We start from the raw sequence: 21,163 nt of genomic DNA, 5'->3' as shown, positions 1-21,163 counted from the left end.
TTTTTAAAAAGGTTCTTACATTTACCCTTAAAACTTGCACTTTTGAGTGGTGATAGTGCATGTCTTAAGGATAAGGATATTTAATGTAATTCAAGTTTTTTTTACTGATTGAAGTTGAACAAGGAGTGTGCTCTCAAGTTGCAGCAAGCAAAGTTTAGGTTAGCTATTATAAAAAACTCTCCCACCAGGAGGGAAGTAAAGCTCAGGGACAGGCTACCCCAAGAGGTTGTGGACTCTCCATCCTTGGAGGTTTTAAAGACCCAGGCAGACAAAGCCTTGGCTGGGATGATCTAGTTGGGGATGGTCCTGGTTTGAGCAGGGGGTTGGACTAGATGATCTCCTGAGGTCCCTTCCAACTCTAATCATTTCTATGATTTGAAACATGGAAGATAGCAACATTAATTGAAAGACCAACGGCAACAGCTAGTAGTTACAACTGGTAAGTGCGTAACACCCATAAGAAAGGAAATAGTGAAGAGAAAAAAGAAAGGAGATCAATGATGTCCTGTACTTATCCTACAAAATTATATGCATATAAGTTGGAGCCTGGTCAGCCTTATATCGCGGAGCGCAGAGTGGAGCTGGAGATCTCACTGGCAGGACTGTAGACTGAAGGAACATAACTCAGACTTGGGGGGCAGCTGCAGGCTGCTGTTTGAGCACTCCAGGGACTAAAGATTTGTTTGGAGGCCCCTCCAGAGGTGTGGGAGGGAAATTAAGGTAAAAGGTTTCTTTACCTTTTTACCTGTTTCCTTCCTTTGACCTGTCGGCTTGTGACCCTAACCCCTATGATTTTCTGTGTGGAAGTGGGAACTTCCCCCTTGTTCTTGTGTCAGTTCCTCGGGCTGCAGGGTTGGCACAACTGGATGTGGATTCTTTCCCCACATGGTGGTGTTGCTGGGGCTTAAGTCATGACAGAGAGAGCAAACTCCTATCACTCATGAGGGAGAGAGAATACACCAGTGGTTTTCAACCTTTTTGAGACTCAAGGCACCCCCTGCTAAATGCTGCCCCTTTGTTTTTCCCTCTTTTCCATACAGAAAAATAGGTCAGCTTTTTTTTTCTGTTGAAAAAACAACAGACCGCCGCTAGGCATTTCTATTTGAGATCCCTCCTGGGTTTATTCTGTGAATTGTGCTGGGACCCCTGAGAGGCAGTGTTGCCAGGTGTGCCCCCCAAGAGACTCTCAGGCCACCCTGGTGGAGAATCACTGGAACCCACCGTGACATTTGGGCGCCCAGCTTCTCCCTGGGAGGCAGTGTTGCCAGGTATATGGTAATTCTTGCATTTGTTCAATAACTTTAACCCTCATACAATGTACGATCAGCAACAGTAAAAGTGTTCAAAACATACAGCATTTTTGGAGGCAGCTAATTGATGCAGCGCACCAAAACCCAAGTCACTTTTGGGGAATCTTAACTGACTTTTGAGTTTGCTGTCAGCACTTTCGCATGATTGTTTGCCTCAAAATGACAAGATTTTTCAACTTTGATGACCCACTTCTCACTCACTCAGTGGCGACTTATAAGGCGCAATCTAAAGTACGAAAGATGACTTGTATGTGTATTTTTTCAGTGTGCAATACCTTTTCAGAAAATACGATTATTTTGAGCTTCCAATACGAGTTACGTAAGGCTCTTGGGCAATACCTTTTATTACATCAACAAAACAGTAGCAAAAACCATTCCTTTCTTTGGAAGCTTTTGGAAGCTTTTGGGAGCACACACCCTTCTTCAGGCTGAGGAGAAATCAAAGCTTGTAAAAGTCCTCCTCGGTAGAAAAGAAACTCCATCTTGCACAGGGGCGGTACCCAGGGTAATAAACGTCCACCCCTTATCTCAGCGCCCTTTTGTGCAGAGCGAGGTGCAGATTTGGTGGTCTTCTCACCTGAGGTGCCCCATGCCAGAGGGAGACAGACAGGTGAAACCCTGTGAAAGGAAGTGAACGAGCGAGCGAAACCACGGGCCGGGTCGGGCCGGCTCTCTGCAGGCCCGTGGGGGCGGGACGCAGAAGACTACATCTCCCAGCTCTCCGCCGGTCCCGGGGCAGGCCCATCTCGCTTCCTGCCCGCGCAAATCCTCTCACCGCTGCGGCCGGGGCCTGTGCGAGAGCTCGGGATAGGGGCATGGCCGGGGCCGGGGCGGAGGCGCAGGCGCAGGTGCAGGTGCAGGTGCAGGTGCAGTGCCCCGTGTGCGCGTTGGAGCTACCCGCCTCGCACATCAACGCGCACCTGGACGGCTGCCTGCAGGGCGCGGGGCCGGAGCCCTCCTGCAAGAAGCCGCGCCTGGCAGGGGCCGGTCCGACCGGGAGCCCCGGCCCCGCGGCGCTGAGCGGGGACAGCCTGGCGCAGAAGCTGGAGGGGAAGCCGCTGGCCGACAAGCTGCGGCCCGGCAGCCTGGGCGAGTACGTGGGGCAGGACCAGGTGGTGGGCAAGGACACGCTGCTGCGCTCCCTGCTGGAGAGCCGCGAGGTGCCGTCCCTCATCCTCTGGGGGCCGCCGGGCTGCGGCAAGGTGAGTGCCGACCCGGCCCTTCTCCTCTCCGCCTATGGATGGATGTGTGTGTATGTGGAGGGGAGCTGGGTGTAGCCGCGTTGGGCTTAGGAGATGTGTAGGCAAGGGTCTTTGGGTAGATGCGATCTCTGATACAGACAGTCCTCGGACTTGCCACATAATTGGTTGAAAACGGAAAACAGCGTCGAAACGTGCCTGGTCTTAAGTCGAAACATTTTAACTCAGAGACTCCATCCACCTCCTAAGTCGAAATGTTGCAACGTGTCTTAAGTCGAAACATAACTCAGAACCAATTTTCTCCTAAGAAACAGTGTTATAAATGGGGAATTGGTTCCTGAACCAAGACCGATACCCTATTTTCACTGAAATAAAAAAATCCAAGATTTTTGTAGTTGATCAATTATAGCTGCTTTAATGTATTTATATTGTAAATAGCAATCATACTGATTTGGAAGGATTTCTTTGAGGTGACATTGCTGGACTTTTTGAAGGGTTCTTGGCTGGAGTCTTCTCAGGAGACTTGGCTGCAGGTTCTTCTGGAGTCTTGTCTGCTTTCTTAAAGAAAGTGTCCGAGGAAGTTTGGACAGATGTTCTCCAGGGAGATGGACAACACAGTGAACTTGTTTGCTGGTACGTTGTAAAGTCAAAACTGATGTCATAGTGTTGAAACTGGGCCCAGGTCAACTGCCCCCAGTTCTGCTCGGAGGGCTTGCTGGGTGCCAACCCTGGGGGCCCTGTGTACCTGCCAGGACCCTTTAAGGTAGCCCTGGCCTTCCCTGCCCTCAGGCAAGTCACCGGGGCGAAGCTGGATTTATGTCCGGGCTTCTGGAATTGTCGCCCAGCTTGGCCCCTTCTGGACCTCCAGGTTGACATGGCCTTGTGGAGGGCTGCCCGTGCCCCTGCCGCCCCAGCCCAGGTCAGCTGCCTCCCGGTTCCTCTCGGAGGGATCACTGGGCGCCAACCCTGGCCCTGTGTGCCTGCCAGGACCCTTTGGGATAAACGTTGTAAATGTGAAATGTTGTAACTCAAAACGTTGTAAGTCGAGGACTGCTTGCATTTAGTTGGTCTAATAAAAGAGATCGCATCTACCCAACGAACCTTGCCTGCCTATGTATGTAGGTACACACACTTGCACCTTATAAACCCACTCGGTGTATGTGTGTACATCCCTTATATACTGCTAAGGCAGTAGTAGTCAACCTTTTGCACCTTACGTCCCACCAACCATTTTGTCAAAAAACCCTGGTCCCACCATGATAAGACCAAACCCCCCGAAAATTGTACTGTTTGTGATATCTGTTGATTCATCTATCTGAGATACAAACAACTGATTCTTTTCAATCAGGCAATGAGTTGAAGTCCCACCTACGTGACTGAGTCTCACCAGTGGTACTTGTCCCACTGGTTGAGAAACACTGAACTTAGACATATGTGTGTGTAGACACAAACCCATACACACACGTGTGTGCATGCACACATGCAGATTTATCACCTTATAGATCAACTAAGGTATATGTGCATGTACGTATGTACAAACACAGATTTGTACCTTATAGACCAACTAAGGTACATACATGCATGTAAACATACATACACGTGCTCACACACCCATACATGCCCACTCACGTTTGTACCATATGGATCACCTAAGGGGGGGGGTGTGCGCGCATACATACACACGTCTGCACCTTACAGAATAACTAGGGTATGTGTGTCTATGTATACACACACATTTATATCACCAGTGTGTGTGTGTAGTACTTTGGTGTGCATGTATAGTACTTTTGTGGGCTAAATCTCACTATCCGATGCTGTGAAAAGATGTGCAGGGAGCCGTGTATAAGAACGGGGGAGAGATTGCCGTTCCTCTGTTTAAGCAAGTGTTGTATTACTAGGAGGTGAGAGTTCTGCTGTCTCCTTGGGCTCAGTCCACCAGATCAAATCCTGAATCACCTAGCGATGTCAACAGACTAAAGAAATCACAACGTTTTCATTTTTGAATTTCAAATGCAAATGCAGTATGTGGAAACTCAAATGCTGTACTGAAGCTTTCAAATTCTTTTTGTGGGGTTAAAAAAATAAAAACTTCTATCTAAACTATCCAGTCCTTTAGTTCCTTAGTCTTGTTTCCATCCAGTGATTTTTTTTTTTTCCTGTTTTTTTTCCTTTTGACTAATTTTGTCCATCATCTCAGTTTTGTTTTCCTCAGGGAGAAATGTTAGCAGATACTATATCTAATTCAGTTTCAAGTCTTAATTCTAAGCTCCATATGCCAGATAAAATAGTCATAAGTGAAAGTTTAGGTGTTGAAATAGGAATAGAATTAGACACCTTCTATATTCAGAAGTGATATGTAAGGTGGTGTAAATTAGACTCCCTTATTTACATTCACTCCATCCATGTCTGACGCAATCTAGTTGTTGCTACCCAATTTAGGCTGCCTTCCAGTTATAGAAACATCCAGAAAAATCTTCTAGAAGTCACTTAACCATTATGAAAGTATCAATTAAGAAGTTTTCAGAGGATCCCTATCTTGATTACAGGAGTAGTAAACTGAGTAAAAGCAGTTTTGCCCAGTACCAGACAAACCAAGCTAAATTTATCTCTGACTGAATTCGTACATTTAAGGGAGCAATGAGGCCAAAAAGTACCTTTAGTGAAACTTGAAAGGAAAAAAATCCATCACAATGCTGAAAAATCTTCATAAACCAATATATTCTTTAAACACCACATCTTTTAAAATCATGTTTTCTCTGTTGGGCTTGTTTAGATCAGTGGTTCTCAACCTTTTGCACCCTATCTCCCACCAGCCATTTTGTCAAAGAAACCCTGGTCCCACTGTGATAAAAACAAAACCCCACTTTTCCAAGAAGTGTATTTTTGCATTTACATGCATTGTAGTGTGATATTAATCATTAATGGAAATTTTCAAATGAGGAATTCTCACCTACACGACCTTCGTGTCCCACTGGTTGAGAAACACTGGTTTAGATCACAGACATAAGCCTGTCTGTTTCTTCATCTGCTTTATCTCCTGATTTTCTTTTATGAAGACAGAAAGATATTGATGGTCTTTCTTTGATTCCTTATTTTTGGTTATAATTTATGCAAAATTTATAGCACATATACTATGCATGTATGCTATGTAAGTGTCATAAGAAGCTGAGTAGACAGGGCATGCTTAGAGAGACTGTCTCAAAGGAATGGTTGTCCACTGCCAGTATGTTTCCCTTGACTCTGCAAATTAAAAAAAAAAAATAAAAAGGCCTTTCAAATGTAAGCAGTGGTCCAGCTGCTTAAATCCCTAGTTTGCAATATGAGAAAGCTATGCTATGCTTTATGATACTTTAATGTGGGGATTTAGATTTTTGCTTGTTTGCCACAGGACAGCCAATTTTAGTAGAGACATCTACAGCAGTAATTTAAGCACAGAGGGTGCAACTACACATGCACTTTACTCCTGAGTTGACTAATTAGCTCTGCAATAAAGCATCATTGTCTACACATGTGGCAATATTAGGGTGCAGTAAGTTACTCCATGATACAATAGTACTTACTAGCCTACAGTGGAGTAAGTACATGTGCTGAAACCCAAGTATAGATGGCAACAGGTTGTCTGGGGCATGAGAGTGTTGAAGTGCGGGGGCTGCCTGTTGCCTTAATGGCACATGTAGATGCACCTAGAATAACTTTGCACCCACAGATTCACTGACCTTCAGAAACCTAAGCAATTTTTAATTTAAGTATGGTAATTATCTTCTTTTTCTGTGCAAGCCATTTTAACCAATGGGAAGAAATAAGTGCATAGGTGAATATTTAGGACAGTATCGCTTGTAAAGTTGAGGGCAAAGAATACCCTCCTATTAGTCCTTAAGTTTGTGGAATCCCATACTGAGTTAAGGTATGTAAGGTTGACAAAGATGCCTAATATCAAAACACAGCTTGTTCATGCAGTTTGTTTTTAAATTTCTTTAGATTTATTTATTTTTAATCTTTTTCAAAATTTTCTCTCTGTGTGTTTTCAAAACTTCATTGTGGCAAGACACACACAACCTTAGAAGATGGAGTTTTAGATAGCTTGGACATACAATTTGCCATTATAGATTTCCCTCTGGTCCCCCACCAAACGAGTTTGAGTGACTATCTGAATTAGTTACATTTTATGTGCTCCTCCTTGTCCCCTTTTTTAATCACTTTTGGGCGCTCAGTCTAAACCCCATGGATGCTATGGGAGTCCATTGACTCCAGTGAGATTTTAACTAAGAATCCAAGTTGGTTAATATTTTATCAGAGAGCTGAAAATCAGAAGTCTTTCCATAGCTGCTTATTTCTGCTGCTATTTGGAAATAGATTCCAAATATAATGGGCTAAATTCCTGTTTACAGTGGTGCAAAAACAGGAGTGATTGGTGGAAGTAAGATTAGGAATCAGCCTATTGTGCTTCTTAAAGCAGGCTGAATATACATCCAGACCTGTTTTAAGACATTTACTACAGTAAATGTAATACTGTGGCTTTGGCCCACCTTATGCCTGATTTGCTTTAGGTTCTTTGGTTTGCTTTGGCTACATAAGTAGTGTCAGCCTGATTCTCTACCTTACATACTGTAGGCTACTCGCATACAGGGTGAATAATAGTAGAATTCTGTTTTTTCATAAATGTCAGCTGTTACCATTTTTGCTTTAATTATTGACCACCCATCTCCAGTGCCTCTGATTCTTATTTATCACACACCCTGCCACCTTCCTCTAGTCAGGTTGACCCATGAGAGAATGAGGTAGTACCAGGTCAGGTCAACAAGGTAGCTGTGAAGAGCCATAGCTTATCTGGGATAGTTAACTCATCCCAAGGAACTCTTCTCCTGGCTGATGTCCCAGACTGTTGGCAGCACAGGCGTCTGTAGCAGGGCTATGAAGTGAACTCAGGAGCTCCTTTCCTGGATGTTCAGCAGCCTCTAGGCCCAGTGGCTGCCTCTCTTAGTAAAATGGCACTGTTTGCCCCTGCTGGGCTCAACAGCAAGGGCTGAAGATGAGAAGCAGCTGTTGGGTCCAGCGGTATGTAAGCAAAGAAGTAGGAGTGCTGGCCAGAATACAAGGTGGGGAGAGATAGGAAAAGGAAGGTGCAAACACTGTAAGAGAGTTGGAGGAAGCAAAAAGAAGATGTCCCAGTTCAAAGTTCTTTTTCTGATATTCAAGGCCCTAGAGCTGTCTGAGCAACTGTGTTTCTTCTATAGGTGGTGCAAGGTGATGCACCTGGGGAGGAAGAAGCAGCAGCATACCTACAGGCTGGGGAACTCCCTTCTCTTCAGTGCAGAGGCAGAAAAGGATCTTGGAGTCATCATTGCCAAGATGAACATGGGCCAGCAGTGTGGGGATGCAGTCAGGAAGGCCAGCCGTACCTTGTCATGCATCCACAGTACTTTTTCCTGCCAAGGCAGGGGGTCAGACTTGAAGATCTGCTTGGTTCCCTTCCGACCCAACAAACTATGAAACTATAACTATTATCTCTGGCTCCAGTTATGCTTTGCTAGAATAGTGATTCTCAGTCGGGGTGTAGTGAGATCCTTTAAAGGGTGCTGCTCAAGGTGTGTGAACACCTACACATGATTCACAAGATAAACCTAGAGCAGGGGTGAGCAAAATACAGCCCGGGGGGTGGATCTGGCCCCAGGCCATTCTATCTGGCCTGCGGGGCCCCTAAAAAATTTAGGAAATTAATATTTATTAGTTCCTGGCAGCCTGTCAAAGATGACAGGAGCCAGGGGCATTAGTACCCAGGGAAATCCAGCGGCAGGACCTAGCAGCAAGGCCCACACAGCCCTGCCCCCTTAATCAGAAGCCCCTGCCTAGCAGAGGCTTCTGGTCTCAGACTGGAGCTGTTCCTGCTTCCCTGCAGTGGAGAGGGAAATGCGACCCTCAACAGCTTACCAAAACTTGGTAAGCGACCCTCTGCCCAAAATAATTGCCCACCCCTGACATAGTATCAAAAATGTTCTGCTCTGCTGTGGTCTCTCTGAGTTCTTTGCAGCAGAAGAATTGCTCTATTACTTCTCTGCAGTCTGAAAAAATGAGCGAGAGCTAAGAGCTGGTATTTTCTGAGGGGTGCCTTGGGTGCTTATACATGTGCTCTGACGTGTTCTAATTAGAATGCATCGGAGCAGATTTAATCGAGTCTGCTCTGTGTTCTAATTAAAGCACTCTAGCATCACTGCAGCATCACGTACATAAGCCTCTGCAGGTTTACAAATGGCTGCTGGGGCTTGAAATGAGCTTTAGTTAAAGCATCCCGCAGCCAGTCTTGAACATGTGGGGGCTTAATACATGTGACACTGAGGGGTTTTAATTAGAGGGGTTTTCTGGGAACTGCTCTAATTAAAATGCTCTCTCCTTCTACCTACCCCTGAGTGCATGTATAAGCAGGCACCCCTTGAGTCTAGCAAGGGTTGGCGCGACTAAAGACCTTGACAACTGCTGTGCTTGGGTAATGGCACTGATCTTGGCTAGGGGAAGACTGTGCAAGTGTAGCAAATGGAATTTCTGCAGGAAATTAGCCTATGCCCTGGGACTTGCCTGCCTGAGGGACACCACTTGTGATAGTGGCATGTTACTTAATTAGGCAAGTATTACTGAAGTGTGTGTAATAACCTCCCCTTTTGATAGAGCTTTCCCATAGCAAGGGCCGTACGTACACTGAAAAACAACAGTCTTTTCAAATAATTCACTTTTCTTTCCTGAAAAGGAAGAGAAAGGGAGATGGTGTTCTTATTTTCTTTTACTATTTGGAATGCATTTGGATGATATGGTAGTCACAAGCATAAACAGTTTAGGAGAAATGGGGCAGAAATGAACCCAACACTTTATTTCCATGTGGGTCAGAACATAGAAGGTTGGTATCACTTTAGCAAACTCTAATACATGTGACACTGAGGGGTTTTAAATACATTTCTTCTGAGTTTCATTTCTTCTGCTTTAGATGAATGAATGAATTTCCATGCTGCAACTGAAATAGCATTCTGTTCCTTACTAGTTTTAAACCAGGAAGGTAATATGTGCTAAATATTTTGGAGCTTTCTGGGCATACAAGGAATTCTGATTTGTTGACTAAAGTATTAGTTCTAGTTGATAGGTAGAGTAGTTCTCTGAGAGCAGAGTAGTATTTGCTGTAGGGATGCTTTTACTTCTTAATAACTTGCTGGTTATTCATACTTACTGGATGTATCTGTCTAATTTTCATGTTTTTTGACACCACTTGGGACAGTGGAATGTGATTTAATTAGGTAAAATAAGAAGTTCATTCCATCAGGTTTTGTATATTTGAATGATGTCGCCTACAGCCAGAGTGAGTTCTGTGCAACCATCTGATGTGGAGAGGCTGAGGGAACAAAGGTCCCTTTAGAAGGGAGGAGGGAGATTTGGAGAGCTGGTATCACATGCTTGTTGGGTTGGGGGTTTTTTGTGCCTACTTATTCACAAGGAAGTGAATCAGTGGGAAATACAGATTTCTGTAAATAAAAGTCTTTCCTATTTTTTGACTGGGATGGTTGGTCCCTGTATTTTTTACATACTTCTTGGTGGATATACATCAACGAATCTCAGAAGCACCTTTTCAAAGGGCATTCTTGAAACCTGGCTCAGCTGACATTTGGAACTGAAGGAATAGGGTGACTGACCCATACAGATCAGATAAATTGGAGTGAAGGAAGTGAACTCAAAACTGTTTTTTTCCTTTCACCCCTATAAATTATGATGCGTTGAATTCAGCAGGATAGACTTCAGATAATTTACTGCAATATTCTCATTGATGTAGATACTTTGAATTCAGTGGGCATGAGAACATGATCCAAACAAGAAATACCTGTATATCATGGCAGTATGAGGAAGTAAAGTGTCATCTTAAATCTCTTTCTGCTTATTGCAGTGGCATTTGATTAGGAAGTTTTTACTTTGAAAGTCAAATTTATCAGGTGATAATGTGGCTGCCTTCCACACCAGTACTCTGGTATAGCTTTCCTTTTAAGCATCTCTGGTGGAGATCATCCGAGGAGAGCGGAACGGACTGCTTACAGTATTCTGGTATAGTTTTGTTGAGCATTCCAACAAGGCAACAAATATTTCTTAATCAATTTTCTCTGTCCCCCACTGTTTTCTAACCAGGGAACCTGGTTTTCTCTAGTTTAAAAAAAAAAAAAGGCCCAAATTTTCTGATTTTAAAAAAAAGTAAAATAAAGATAAATAAAACTCATATATATAAAAATAAAATGTCTGTGTGTGTATATATATATATGTGTGTGTGTGTGTGTGTGTGTGTGGTAGTTTCATTTTAATCAACCCCAAATCCACATTTTCCCATGATTTTACATACACGCACACGTGCACATGCACATACTCTAGTAGTGTTTTATTTTAATCACAAAAAAATGTGGATTTGGGGTTGATTAAAATGAAACCACTATAGATATAGATACATATTAGTTTCATTTGATTTATTTATATATTAGTGGATTTTGGGTTACTTTTTTAAATAAAAAAAATGGCAATTTTTTATCAGAGAAAACCAGGATCCCTGCTTCTCAGAGGTGAACTCCAGAAAATAATGGGCTGAAGAAAGAGATGTAAATCTGGGACGTGAGATGGTTGTAGAACATCAGACATACTGAAAACTAGACTCTTTAAAAGAAAACGGGATCCCATTCCTCAGCACAATGACTGGAAATAATCGGATAGAGCTTTTAGTTGCAGTGGGGCTTTTATTTTACCTTGTAGCTGTCCCTGTGCTAGTTTGGGCAGGTAAGGATGGGAGACACGGATGAAGAGAAGAGACAGTAAAGGAAAAGAATACTGCCTTTGTAGGAGCGAGTAGGTGCCTGCCAGCACCACAAGGAGCTGTCTGATAGGTAGTCGTTTCCATAGCTGTCCAAAGAGGATCAGGTTCAGTGCACCTGCTGTATTAATCTTGTCTTTTGGACTATCATCCCAAATAGACTTTGGGCTGGCCAGCACCTGCCCTCCTCATCAGCTGCTAAGGCACTGCTGTCTTCAGCTTCCTTGAGCTAGGTTCTTAACGGAAACACAGGCAGCTGAATACTCATCCCCTTGTAATTCTTCAGCACAGCTGCCTGCTCTATTTGGGGCTTACCAGTATGTATGCTGTTTATAGAGGAAGTGAAGGTGGGTTTGAAAAATCCCTATGCTCAAGCATACATACTCAGATTAGGGAGTCTGTGCTTACAGGGTGACCCTACACTCTGTTCCAATAATAGAGTGAGTGCAATAAAATCTATATGTAAATACTGATAGGAGAAGTGTTTGGTATAGAAAAGGGTTGGAGAGAAGAAAATATAACAGTTGCCCTGTACAAGTCAGAAGTTTGTCTAGCATGCAGCAGATGATTGTGTTCCATTTATCTGGGCTGGGTTTTGGTTGATTAGGATATGTTGTTTAGCTTATATAAAGAAAAATCTTTTAAATCTTTTCTCGCTATCTTTTCTTTATTGACTGCCTCAGAATACAATGGATAACAATTTTTGCTTAATACTATTATTTGATTATTTCCCTTGCAACCAGAATAACGCATTGTGATTGAATTTAAACAAACATGTCTCAAATTACTGCCTACTTTTACTACAAGGTTTTTGGTACCAGCAGCTGCATAACAAAAACACACGACAACATCCTTTAAAGAGGTACCGAAGATATTGTCTTCGGTAGCAACAGCACACTTGAAGGGAGGGAGAAGTCTTTTCTTCAGTGGGCAAAGAAAACACCTGTCACCAAAGCTATGCTAAATCAGGACACATGACCCTTTCTAACCCTTATACCAAAGTATGTCTTACACTTTAAGTGCAGTCCTATGAAGTGCAAGACAGGGGATGGTAGACACCTGTAGCAGAATATCTTAATGTCTGCCCTATGCTACAACAAAATGAACCAAAACATCTTATTCTCTAAAGTGTCAACACGGTTGCTAAGTCCAGAATATATGACCATCCCCTTTGCTCCTTTTCGTTAGACAAATAATACCTGCATCTACAGCCCTTTCTAAAAGCTGCCTTTCTTCTTTCTTTTAGACTACACTTGCACACATCATAGCCAACAACAGCAAGAAAAATGGCATAAGGTTTGTGACATTATCGGCAACAAGTGCTAAGACAACTGATGTCAGAGTGGTAATCGACCAAGCCCAGAATGAAAAGAGACTCTTCAAAAGGAAGACCATTCTCTTTATTGATGAAATTCACCGTTTCAACAAAGCTCAGCAGGTATTGTACCACTTGAGCAGCAGGGAAAAGACCTCTGTTACATGTCGTTTTGCCTGAAGTGAACCTCTGTACAACACGATGATGTTTCTCTTATCTGGTAGACCTCTGCCCACCAAGAGAAATCTTTTTCAGTGATAATGTTGCACTGTTCTCCAACAAGGCAGGCATACCTGTTTTCATTTTTTGTGCGAGTGTGGTGAGGAGAGAGAGAGAAATCATAAAATTGTTTAGGGGTAGTACATCATCACACTCGATGTGCATTTTTCCTTCTTATGCATCATTTCCTTTATTCTTATTCATGGAAGTTTTTATTATGTACTGCAGTTAGGAAATTTCAGACATCCCCACGGAAAAGTTCTCCAGAAACGTTAGGCATGAAACCAGTTGAAATAAGCTTCTGTATATTTTTTCTTAAAACCTATAAAATATAATACAAACTGCTATTCTGTTTCTGTAGTTCCTTGAGCCTTTCTGTAGAATCTCTTATAATTCCAAAGCCTGGTACAAAGAATTACAGAATTAACCTTACTTTTCGTTAGATTCTTTTGCACTTTTCCATTTAGGCAGTTCTTTACAGTACCTGCTGTCTGCCAAAGAATAACCTGCAGTCACATAAGTTAACCCCAATAACCTGCCCTTTCCCAGTGCTGTTGTTTTCAGCAGTGTGTTCATTTTTGGTGAAAACACAGGTTATTAAGAAGATCAACCACACATGTACATTGTGAATTAAATGAATTCACTTAGGAAGCTGGTAGCTGAGCTGCCTTATTAGCGAGTCATGGCATATATTACCTTTGAAATCTGGAGAACTGCAACACATGAAAAATATACTTGAAAATGCCATATAACCATATACCATATAACCTACTTACCCAGTATGCTTCAGGTTGTCACTGATTGGGGTCACTTTCTTTTGTTTGCCTCCCATATTCAGGACACTTTTCTTCCTCACGTTGAGTGCGGAACTGTGACACTGATTGGGGCAACCACAGAAAACCCTTCCTTCCAGGTGAATTCTGCTCTTCTGAGTCGATGTCGTGTTATTGTTCTCGAGAAGATCTCAGTGGAGGCGATGAAAGCAATTCTGATGCGGGCTGTCAGGTCCCTGGGGATCCAGGTTTTGCGCCAGGATGAACAAGACACTGACACTGCAACTGGCAGTGATAGCAACAGCTCAGAGTAAGTACTTGAGGGACTGCAGTGTGTTAACACTGACAACCCGAAGGATCTGTTGACAGACTGCTTGAGGGAGAAAGTGTTGAGGGGGTGTGGAAAAATATTAGCCACTTCTAATGGTAAAGAACAGAAGTAGCTGCATAGGAGGACAGGGAATACAAAGCATCAATTGCTGGTGCATTCAAAAAATTATCTTGCTGTTTGGATTAGGACAGTGTTTTATACTTGGATTGGTAGCTTCTGACTCATCCATAGGATATGTAAATCTGTTATGCAGCTGAAGATTTGCTTTGGAAGCCTGTTCTAGCCAATAACTTTTTGTTATTGGTTGTGAAAGCATCATATTACTGTGAAATGGTGGATAGGACATCCCTGTTACTTATCTTAGGTCCACCAAGCAAAAAAAAAAACTGTAACCTTATACTGCAAATTAACTCCATGCCACGGGATTTTTTTCTTTTAGTGTGTGAAGCAAATAAAATATTAAAAAATAGTTCTTGAATCCCTCTTCTAAATGTCAAAATTAAGCCAATTGAAATAAAAGCACACAAGTATTTTAGAGAACTTGGAAAAACTGTGAAATTTCCCTCTGGACTTCATATTTATTATAATATTTTCCTGTCTCTTCCCCACGATCAAAGTTATTTTCTATTTATCATTTTTTTTAAATGGGCAACTAATGAACAAAATAATACAGAGTGTAGTTTTAATTTCATGTGGGTTATTTCAGTTGCTTTCCCAGTAGTTCTTGTATATCAAAATTAAAATCCGTCATATAAAAATGAGTGACCGTACAAGAGTGCCAGTTTAAGCGGTGAACAAGAAATACCACTAGGGAATGCTTTTTGTCTTGTAGTTTTATCATGCAACATGAAATTCCTAACTAGATTGTACATGTTAGGGCACTGAATGAGGGGCTTCTGTTACCTTATTTAGGGCATCATGCCTGACATTGCTTACCCGCTTGCAGCTTTTATACTGCACTAGGATATGTTGGAGGAAGGCACTGCTGCATGTCAGTGTTAATGTAATAGCACAGCTGTGTTTGCAGCTACAACCTGACTGGGCTTCCAAGACTCTCCTTTTTGTATGGGATTAAAGAACAAGGCATAGTTTAAGCTGTATTTTCTAGGGAGAGTCACGCAAAACATAAGCCCTTTCTGTAACCTTCCACTAGGCCAGGGATGATTTAAGTAGCAAAATGTGTTCCTTAATCAAAGAGCTCAAAGAAGCCTGGCAAACACTGTCTGACTATTTCAGTGCCATAATTCTCTCAGGAATGAAAAAAAATGGGACCTGATGTTTTAGAAGTACAGATAAAAATCAAGCTTTGAAAAGGTTTTTCCCTTTCTTTTGTTTCCTGCCATAGTTTGCTTGTCATCTGCTATTGACATGCATTGAGGGTGGTGGTGGTGGTTAAAAAATCTTTTTTTATCCACTTCCCTTCAGTCCATATTGTCCCTTACATCTGGTTTGCTTTTCTGTGTTCCCAGCAAATCCTTCTTCCCTCATTCCTCCCACTCCAGCCGCTTTCATTTTATTTCTGCCTGTCATTCTCCTCCATCAGCAATTGCAGCAGTCTTCTTTTTCTTCCCACTGCAAAAATACAGCTAGGATTAGATGCAACCACCTGATAGTTCCTCATGATCTTCTGGGGAATAAATGCACAAGCCTCAACTGCTTTAGGTACAGCCGCAGGGGATTCAGGGTTCCTTTTCTTTCTTTTTTTTTTTTTTTAAGGAGAATTCCCCATTTCACATTTCAGTAGATGGGACACTGCATTAACAAATGTGTGTACTGCTTGGTCTCATTTCATTAGATACTCTTGATATAATGCACGGTGTTCCTTTTGGACACTAAGGCCACATGCACACGAGCATGGACGTTTGTTTCCCTTGAGAAAAGAAGCAGCGGCACACCTAATGCCTTTGCTACTTGTCCCTGGGGAACACCTGTGCCACATGCCCTCTGGCATGTGGCAGGTTACCCCAGGTGGGGTAGGGGAGGCTGAGGCCAGCACTGAGCAGGCCCTGGCAGCCGTACCTGGGGGCCTCCTGGGGTTGCAGCAGCAGCAGCAATCCTGGTATTCAGAGCCTGGATGAGCTCAGAGCTGGCTCTGGTTTTGGGTGGCACATACTGTCCCCATGTGTGCCACCCCACTTTTTTTTTTGGCACAGGTATTTTTGACCCCAGGATCTCCTGGGTCAACCCCTCCCACCCCATACTGCTACCTTGCAGCACAGAGAACATCACATACCGCACAGCCCTACTCATCTGGGCATAGCCTAAGGGAATGTCCTCTCTGCAGACACAATGAAGACTAGATTCTCAATAGGTGAAAATCTCCCTTAGTTTCCCAAGCAGTGTTATGCTATGGATGGACTCAGCTTTCACCTACATGGTGCTGGTTTTTATAGTCTATAATAATTGTGTTGATTAAACCTTTTTTCCTTTGGTCTCGAGCTTTGTGTGTCATTTTAGAAAGCTTATTGAAATATATCCTCCAATTCTTCTGCAGACACAGGAGTTGAGGTTCAAATGTGTTGTAATGTAGTCAAAGCTCCCTGTTTTGGCTTTCCATGTTTTATACAGAACTAATTTAGTCCTAAAGAAAGAAATGTGTGCTTAAAAATTGATGTTATGATATGGCTCCCTATTGAGAAGGGAGTCTAAACTGGTGCCACTGGTTCAGGGTCTGAAAAAGGTATTCAATTACACATTAAGGAGTATTTATGCCCTAGTGTTCATTGATTCTTTTTTTGCTATTATTTCCTCCTCCAGCTCTCCTGCACATAGTTTACATTCACTTAGACTTCTCACACCTGCCACGTTTTTTTCACCATTTGATGTACTCCTCAGAATTTAGCTTGACAGCAGTTTTGAATAATACCATATTTACTCAAAGTTTTTTCTCCCTATTCTACATGGAGGGGTGCAGCTTGTCTTGGATTTGAATATGAGATGAGGGTAGGCAGCTGCCGTGGCTCTGACTGCAGCCCTGGCCTAGGCTCATGCTTGGAGCCAGAGTCGCAGCCTTCTGGCCTCCTGGTGCCTGCTTCTGAAGCTTCCAACCCCCCATAGCCTCTTTCCCCTGACTCTACTATGTGTCAGGGCTTGGATCTGACCCAGGGCATGGGACACATGGCTCCAGATCTGGTCTTGGCCCAGCAGCAGCAGCAGGGGGAACAAGTGTGTGTGTTTGGGAGGGAGTAGAAGGCCCCCTGCCCCCACCGCCTGCCCCCCTGCCACTGCTTTCTCCACTGGAGCAGTGGGAAGGATGAATTTAAGATGACCCTGCAATAATTAGATTGTATACATGGAATATTATAACAAATTTATCATTTTCCATGTACAGAATCTGATTATTGGGAGGTTGACTGAAATTCAAAGTTATCTTGGATTTGGCTCAGTACAGGAGCTGGGATTTAAATGGGTTCTGTGATGGAAATATTGTCATGGCTTTGCATTTTTAAAAGAATTGCCCTCTGGCAGTAGTTTTCCTTCACTTTAGTCAGTATGCCAGATTGATATTCAGTGGGTAATAGATTCCATGGTATCTGTTCCTTTTATTTATATTTTGTCTCCCAAGTATTTTTGAGTGCAGAACATCCAGTATGTTTTGTGTTTAATGTTGGAAACAACCAAAATACTAAGCGAGCATGAACTTGCTGATGCATCAGAAAAGAAGAGTGGTATTCCTGTCTTGAAGCCCTGAAGGCAGGTAGAATAATGTCAGATAGGATCTTGCTTGCTGAAACAAAGTTAGCAAATGCACTGTAAATGAAACTATAATTTGGTGTCCTTGGTTTACTGCTAAAGTATTGCCTTAAATACACGATAAATTCTTAAAACATAAAAAACCAAAAGATGCTCTTCCTGAATTAAAATTGTTTCGATCAGGAAGTGTGTTCTTTTTATATTGAGGTTTTGTATGTGAATGTGTAATTGAAAAGATTGACTGTCCTGTATCATAAACATGACTTTTCCATGCACGATAGCTTCTTCACTTATGTCTGTTTTATCTCCGGTTTTGTATGCAATAATAGTTTTGAAAAAAAAAAACTTGGATTTTTAAAAAAGTTTTTAAGCATATGTGGGAAAGAATAGTGTATCTATTTCTAATTTTATATGCACACCTTTTTGAAGCTCTTTTCCCTTACTTCCTTGCCTATGCTCTTAATGCCCTGCATTGATTTCAAAACACTCTACAAAGAAAAACAAGGATTATTATTTCTGTTATTACAGTAGAGCAGGTATAATCACTTATTTCATGAAGTGAGGTGTAAAGAAGTTAAGTTCCATTCAGTGAGTCAGTAGCAAACACAAGGGTATAATTCAGCTCTGTTGTAACAGATAAATCAATATATAACACAACAACTGCAGTAAGCTCTGTAGGTTTCAACCAGGTTAAGGTCTGATTGAAATTGGCTCTTAGCAAACATAGTAAATGGGGATCTGCAGTCCTTACCAGCTCATTTGAGTCCTAATCGTGTGTCTGGGCCATTGGATGCAAGGTGAGATTTAGTTAGCATTGGCAGAGTAAGAAAGAAGCCTGAAGTACTTCCTGCGCTTTTTTGAAAATCAAGCTAAGTGTCTAGTCCTTAGGATCTCATTTGTGAATCCTCTTCATTCATCTTCCAGACTGGAAATCCAAAGCGTTTCATTTTGCAAATATCCAGCATGATTTGCCCCTGCTCTCCAGTGATATAAACAGTTGTGGTATCATAAGTGCCTGCACTGACTGCCGTGCCTTAAAAATATCCTTTTATCCAGATACAACCAATTGGGCATCTACTGGTTTGTTTCAAAACTCATAACAAATACCAGTGACCAACTGTAGCACTGAAGGATGAATCTTGATACCTGCTCTTTAGAGAGACGGATGTACATGTACAGTGAGTTTACTGTACATGCAGCTGCCTCTCGTCCGCGCTGTTGGAACCGTCTCTTAGAAAAGCTAGGTATCTATGTGATAGTTACGCCATTCCTGACTGTCACAAATACCTGAGGGGAGAGGATGTCCCTTGACAGGAAAATGTAGCGGCCATTCTGCGCAAAGGGTGTGGAGCCTGCAGAGTAGGTGGTGTGCCCGGGATATGGCTCTGTGGGGTTCCTTTTTATATCAGTAGTTTCCAGTCTTTGCAGGTCTAAACCCACTTCTGATCAGCTTGTAAGCCCTGGAAATGTGGTTACTGGGCTCATGACCTCACTTGGGATCATGGCCCTTGGTTTAGGAACCTGCAGTAAAAAACTGTTTCAAGACTATGAACAGGTAGAAGAATACATAGATTGACTAGTCTCTGTTGCTAACATTCCTCCTAATTTGGGAGCAGGAGAGTTCCTAGGCTTCACGCTGCATCCTTGAGGCTTTTGCAGCACCTGTGTAGTGTTGTCTTACGTACTGAATACAAATTCCTCATGAAAGGAAGAAGAACTGAAGCAGAGGATGTACATGTCTGTTGCTTTAGCAAAAAAAATGTGCCTCCTGTATGAGACCAAAAAGCATGCACTGAGTATGCAAACAACAACAAAAAAGTTTTATAGGTCTAGCGTTGGCATTTTGCACTGCTATTGGCTAGCTGAGGACAAAATAGATTACTGCTGCTAGTGTACCTGTAATTTCAGAGCTACTCACAGCTGCTGCACTCTTAACTAAGATTATTTATCACAACCCTAATAAAGAATCAGACCAAATAATAATTAGTAGATCAGTGTATCAGTAGATAATTAGTAGATCAGTGTATCTGGAAATCCTGGTATGGATGGCTAGCCTCTTTGTACACTATTAATGATGATGCAGTAAATCTTCCAGTAAACAGTGTAGAGCTGTGAGTAAATCCTGAATTATCTAGAGCACTGTGATGTCCAGTAAGAATGTCTTACTCCTATCTTCACACTGATTTCCACTTGAGGGATGTAACTGCTGATTTTTTCAGTCCGGCGTGGTAATGGCATAGCTATATTGTATATGCTGCCTTTTAACTATAGTAGCTTCTGCCTATTTAAATAAATTGGGTATATCCTCCATCTCTTAATCTCTGGTCTACAGAATTAAAATTTGAGGATCTAATTAACAACAGTATGCAAACATCAGTATCCAGTAAGTGGGAGGCAGTGTGAACAGGGCACTAGATGGAGAGTTGAGAGATCTGGGTTGTATTCCCAGCCTTGCCACGGACCTGCTGTGTGGCCTTGGTCACTTTATTTCTTGGTGCATCCCTTTCTTCTCCTGTTCTTTTTTTTTTTGGTCTTGTATCTGTATATTATGAGCTTTTCTGTGCCTGGAGTTTCTCTCTCAATGTACTTAGTGTGAGTGCAGTATTACACTGTGTACCATAACTTGTATGCATTTTAATGGCTTTCCTCCCCTTATCTTAGTTTTATTCGTACACTTGTGGCCCTGAGTTGCACAGATCATTAAGCTCTTTTATGTTGTCCAAGATACTTACCCACTATGAATCAAACTTTAAATTCTTTGAAAAATGTCCTGAGTACTAGGGCTGTGTGAAACACCATCGTTTCATCTTGATATCCTTTTCGCCATTTTGAAGGGACAGTGTTTCGTTTGTTTTGTTTCAAAGCACTGTTCCATTTTGTTTTGTCGAAGCAGTTTCCTGTTTCAACACGTTTTGATGTTTCACCTGTAAGCTATAATGAGGAATCATGAAAATGTCTAAAACCTTGTCATTTCTTGTCTGATTCGAATGAGAATTGCAGGGATGGTAGCTTGTTCTGAGGGCATGAAGCCTGTCAGATTTCAAGGAGATAGGTACAGAAGGTTCTGGGAAATTACACCTCAAACTGTTCAAAGGATAACTGATATTTGTTGGCAGTGACAGCTTCCTGTCATCCGGCGGACAGATCTGGGGGCTTGTCCCCCTGGGAGGGTTGCGGGGCTGTGCTGGACTCCTCCTGGGGTGAGAGCCCCCAGGTCTGCATGCCAGATGAATGGAGGCTGCCCTGCCACCTAGGATGTGCCCAGCGCTGGGGAAAATTTCATGCTGCCGCTGGTCCGAGGCAGCCTTGTCTCATCTGGTGCACAGATCTGGGGGTGGGAGATTAGGAGAGCCAGGGCTGCGCTCCCTGCTGGGTTGAGCTATGGAGCCACTCGGAGTGCAGCCCTGGCTCTCCCCTGCCTACTGCCACTGGGCTGCTTCGAAACTTGAAACGTTTTGAAATGTTTCAAGTGTCCTCATTTCATTTTGAAGCTGTTTTGAAG

General features: G+C 42.6%; 2 protein-coding genes across 3 annotated transcripts in view; one reads left to right on the top strand and one right to left on the bottom strand.

The window, feature by feature from the left end:
• MYLK4 (myosin light chain kinase family member 4) overlaps positions 1 to 13,717 on the bottom strand; it is a 96,691-nt gene extending 82,974 nt beyond the window's left edge. The window contains exon 1 of one of the 2 annotated variants that reach the window (XM_019542367.1): positions 13,641 to 13,717. In XM_019542367.1, the coding sequence (XP_019397912.1) occupies positions 13,641 to 13,696 (56 nt within the window). In that variant the 5' untranslated portion in view covers positions 13,697 to 13,717. Of the gene's footprint in view, positions 1 to 5,459; positions 5,641 to 13,640 lie in introns of those variants that run through there. The other variant, XM_019542373.1, reaches the window with a different exon arrangement.
• Positions 2,068 to 21,163, top strand: part of WRNIP1 (Werner helicase interacting protein 1) — a 31,891-nt gene continuing 12,795 nt past the window's right edge. Inside the window, exons 1-3 of the mRNA XM_019542386.1 lie at positions 2,068 to 2,512; positions 12,577 to 12,768; positions 13,703 to 13,947. Of these exons, the coding sequence (XP_019397931.1) occupies positions 2,126 to 2,512; positions 12,577 to 12,768; positions 13,703 to 13,947 (824 nt within the window). The 5' untranslated portion in view covers positions 2,068 to 2,125. The remainder of the gene's footprint in view (positions 2,513 to 12,576; positions 12,769 to 13,702; positions 13,948 to 21,163) is intronic.

The sequence above is a fragment of the Crocodylus porosus genome, unplaced genomic scaffold, assembly GCF_001723895.1.
Source record: "Crocodylus porosus isolate Cpor-Errol unplaced genomic scaffold, CroPor_comp1, whole genome shotgun sequence".
Taxonomy (NCBI): Eukaryota; Metazoa; Chordata; order Crocodylia; family Crocodylidae; genus Crocodylus; species Crocodylus porosus.
The sequence above is the reverse complement of the archived record's forward strand: the minus strand, read 5'-3'. Positions and strand labels throughout refer to the sequence as shown.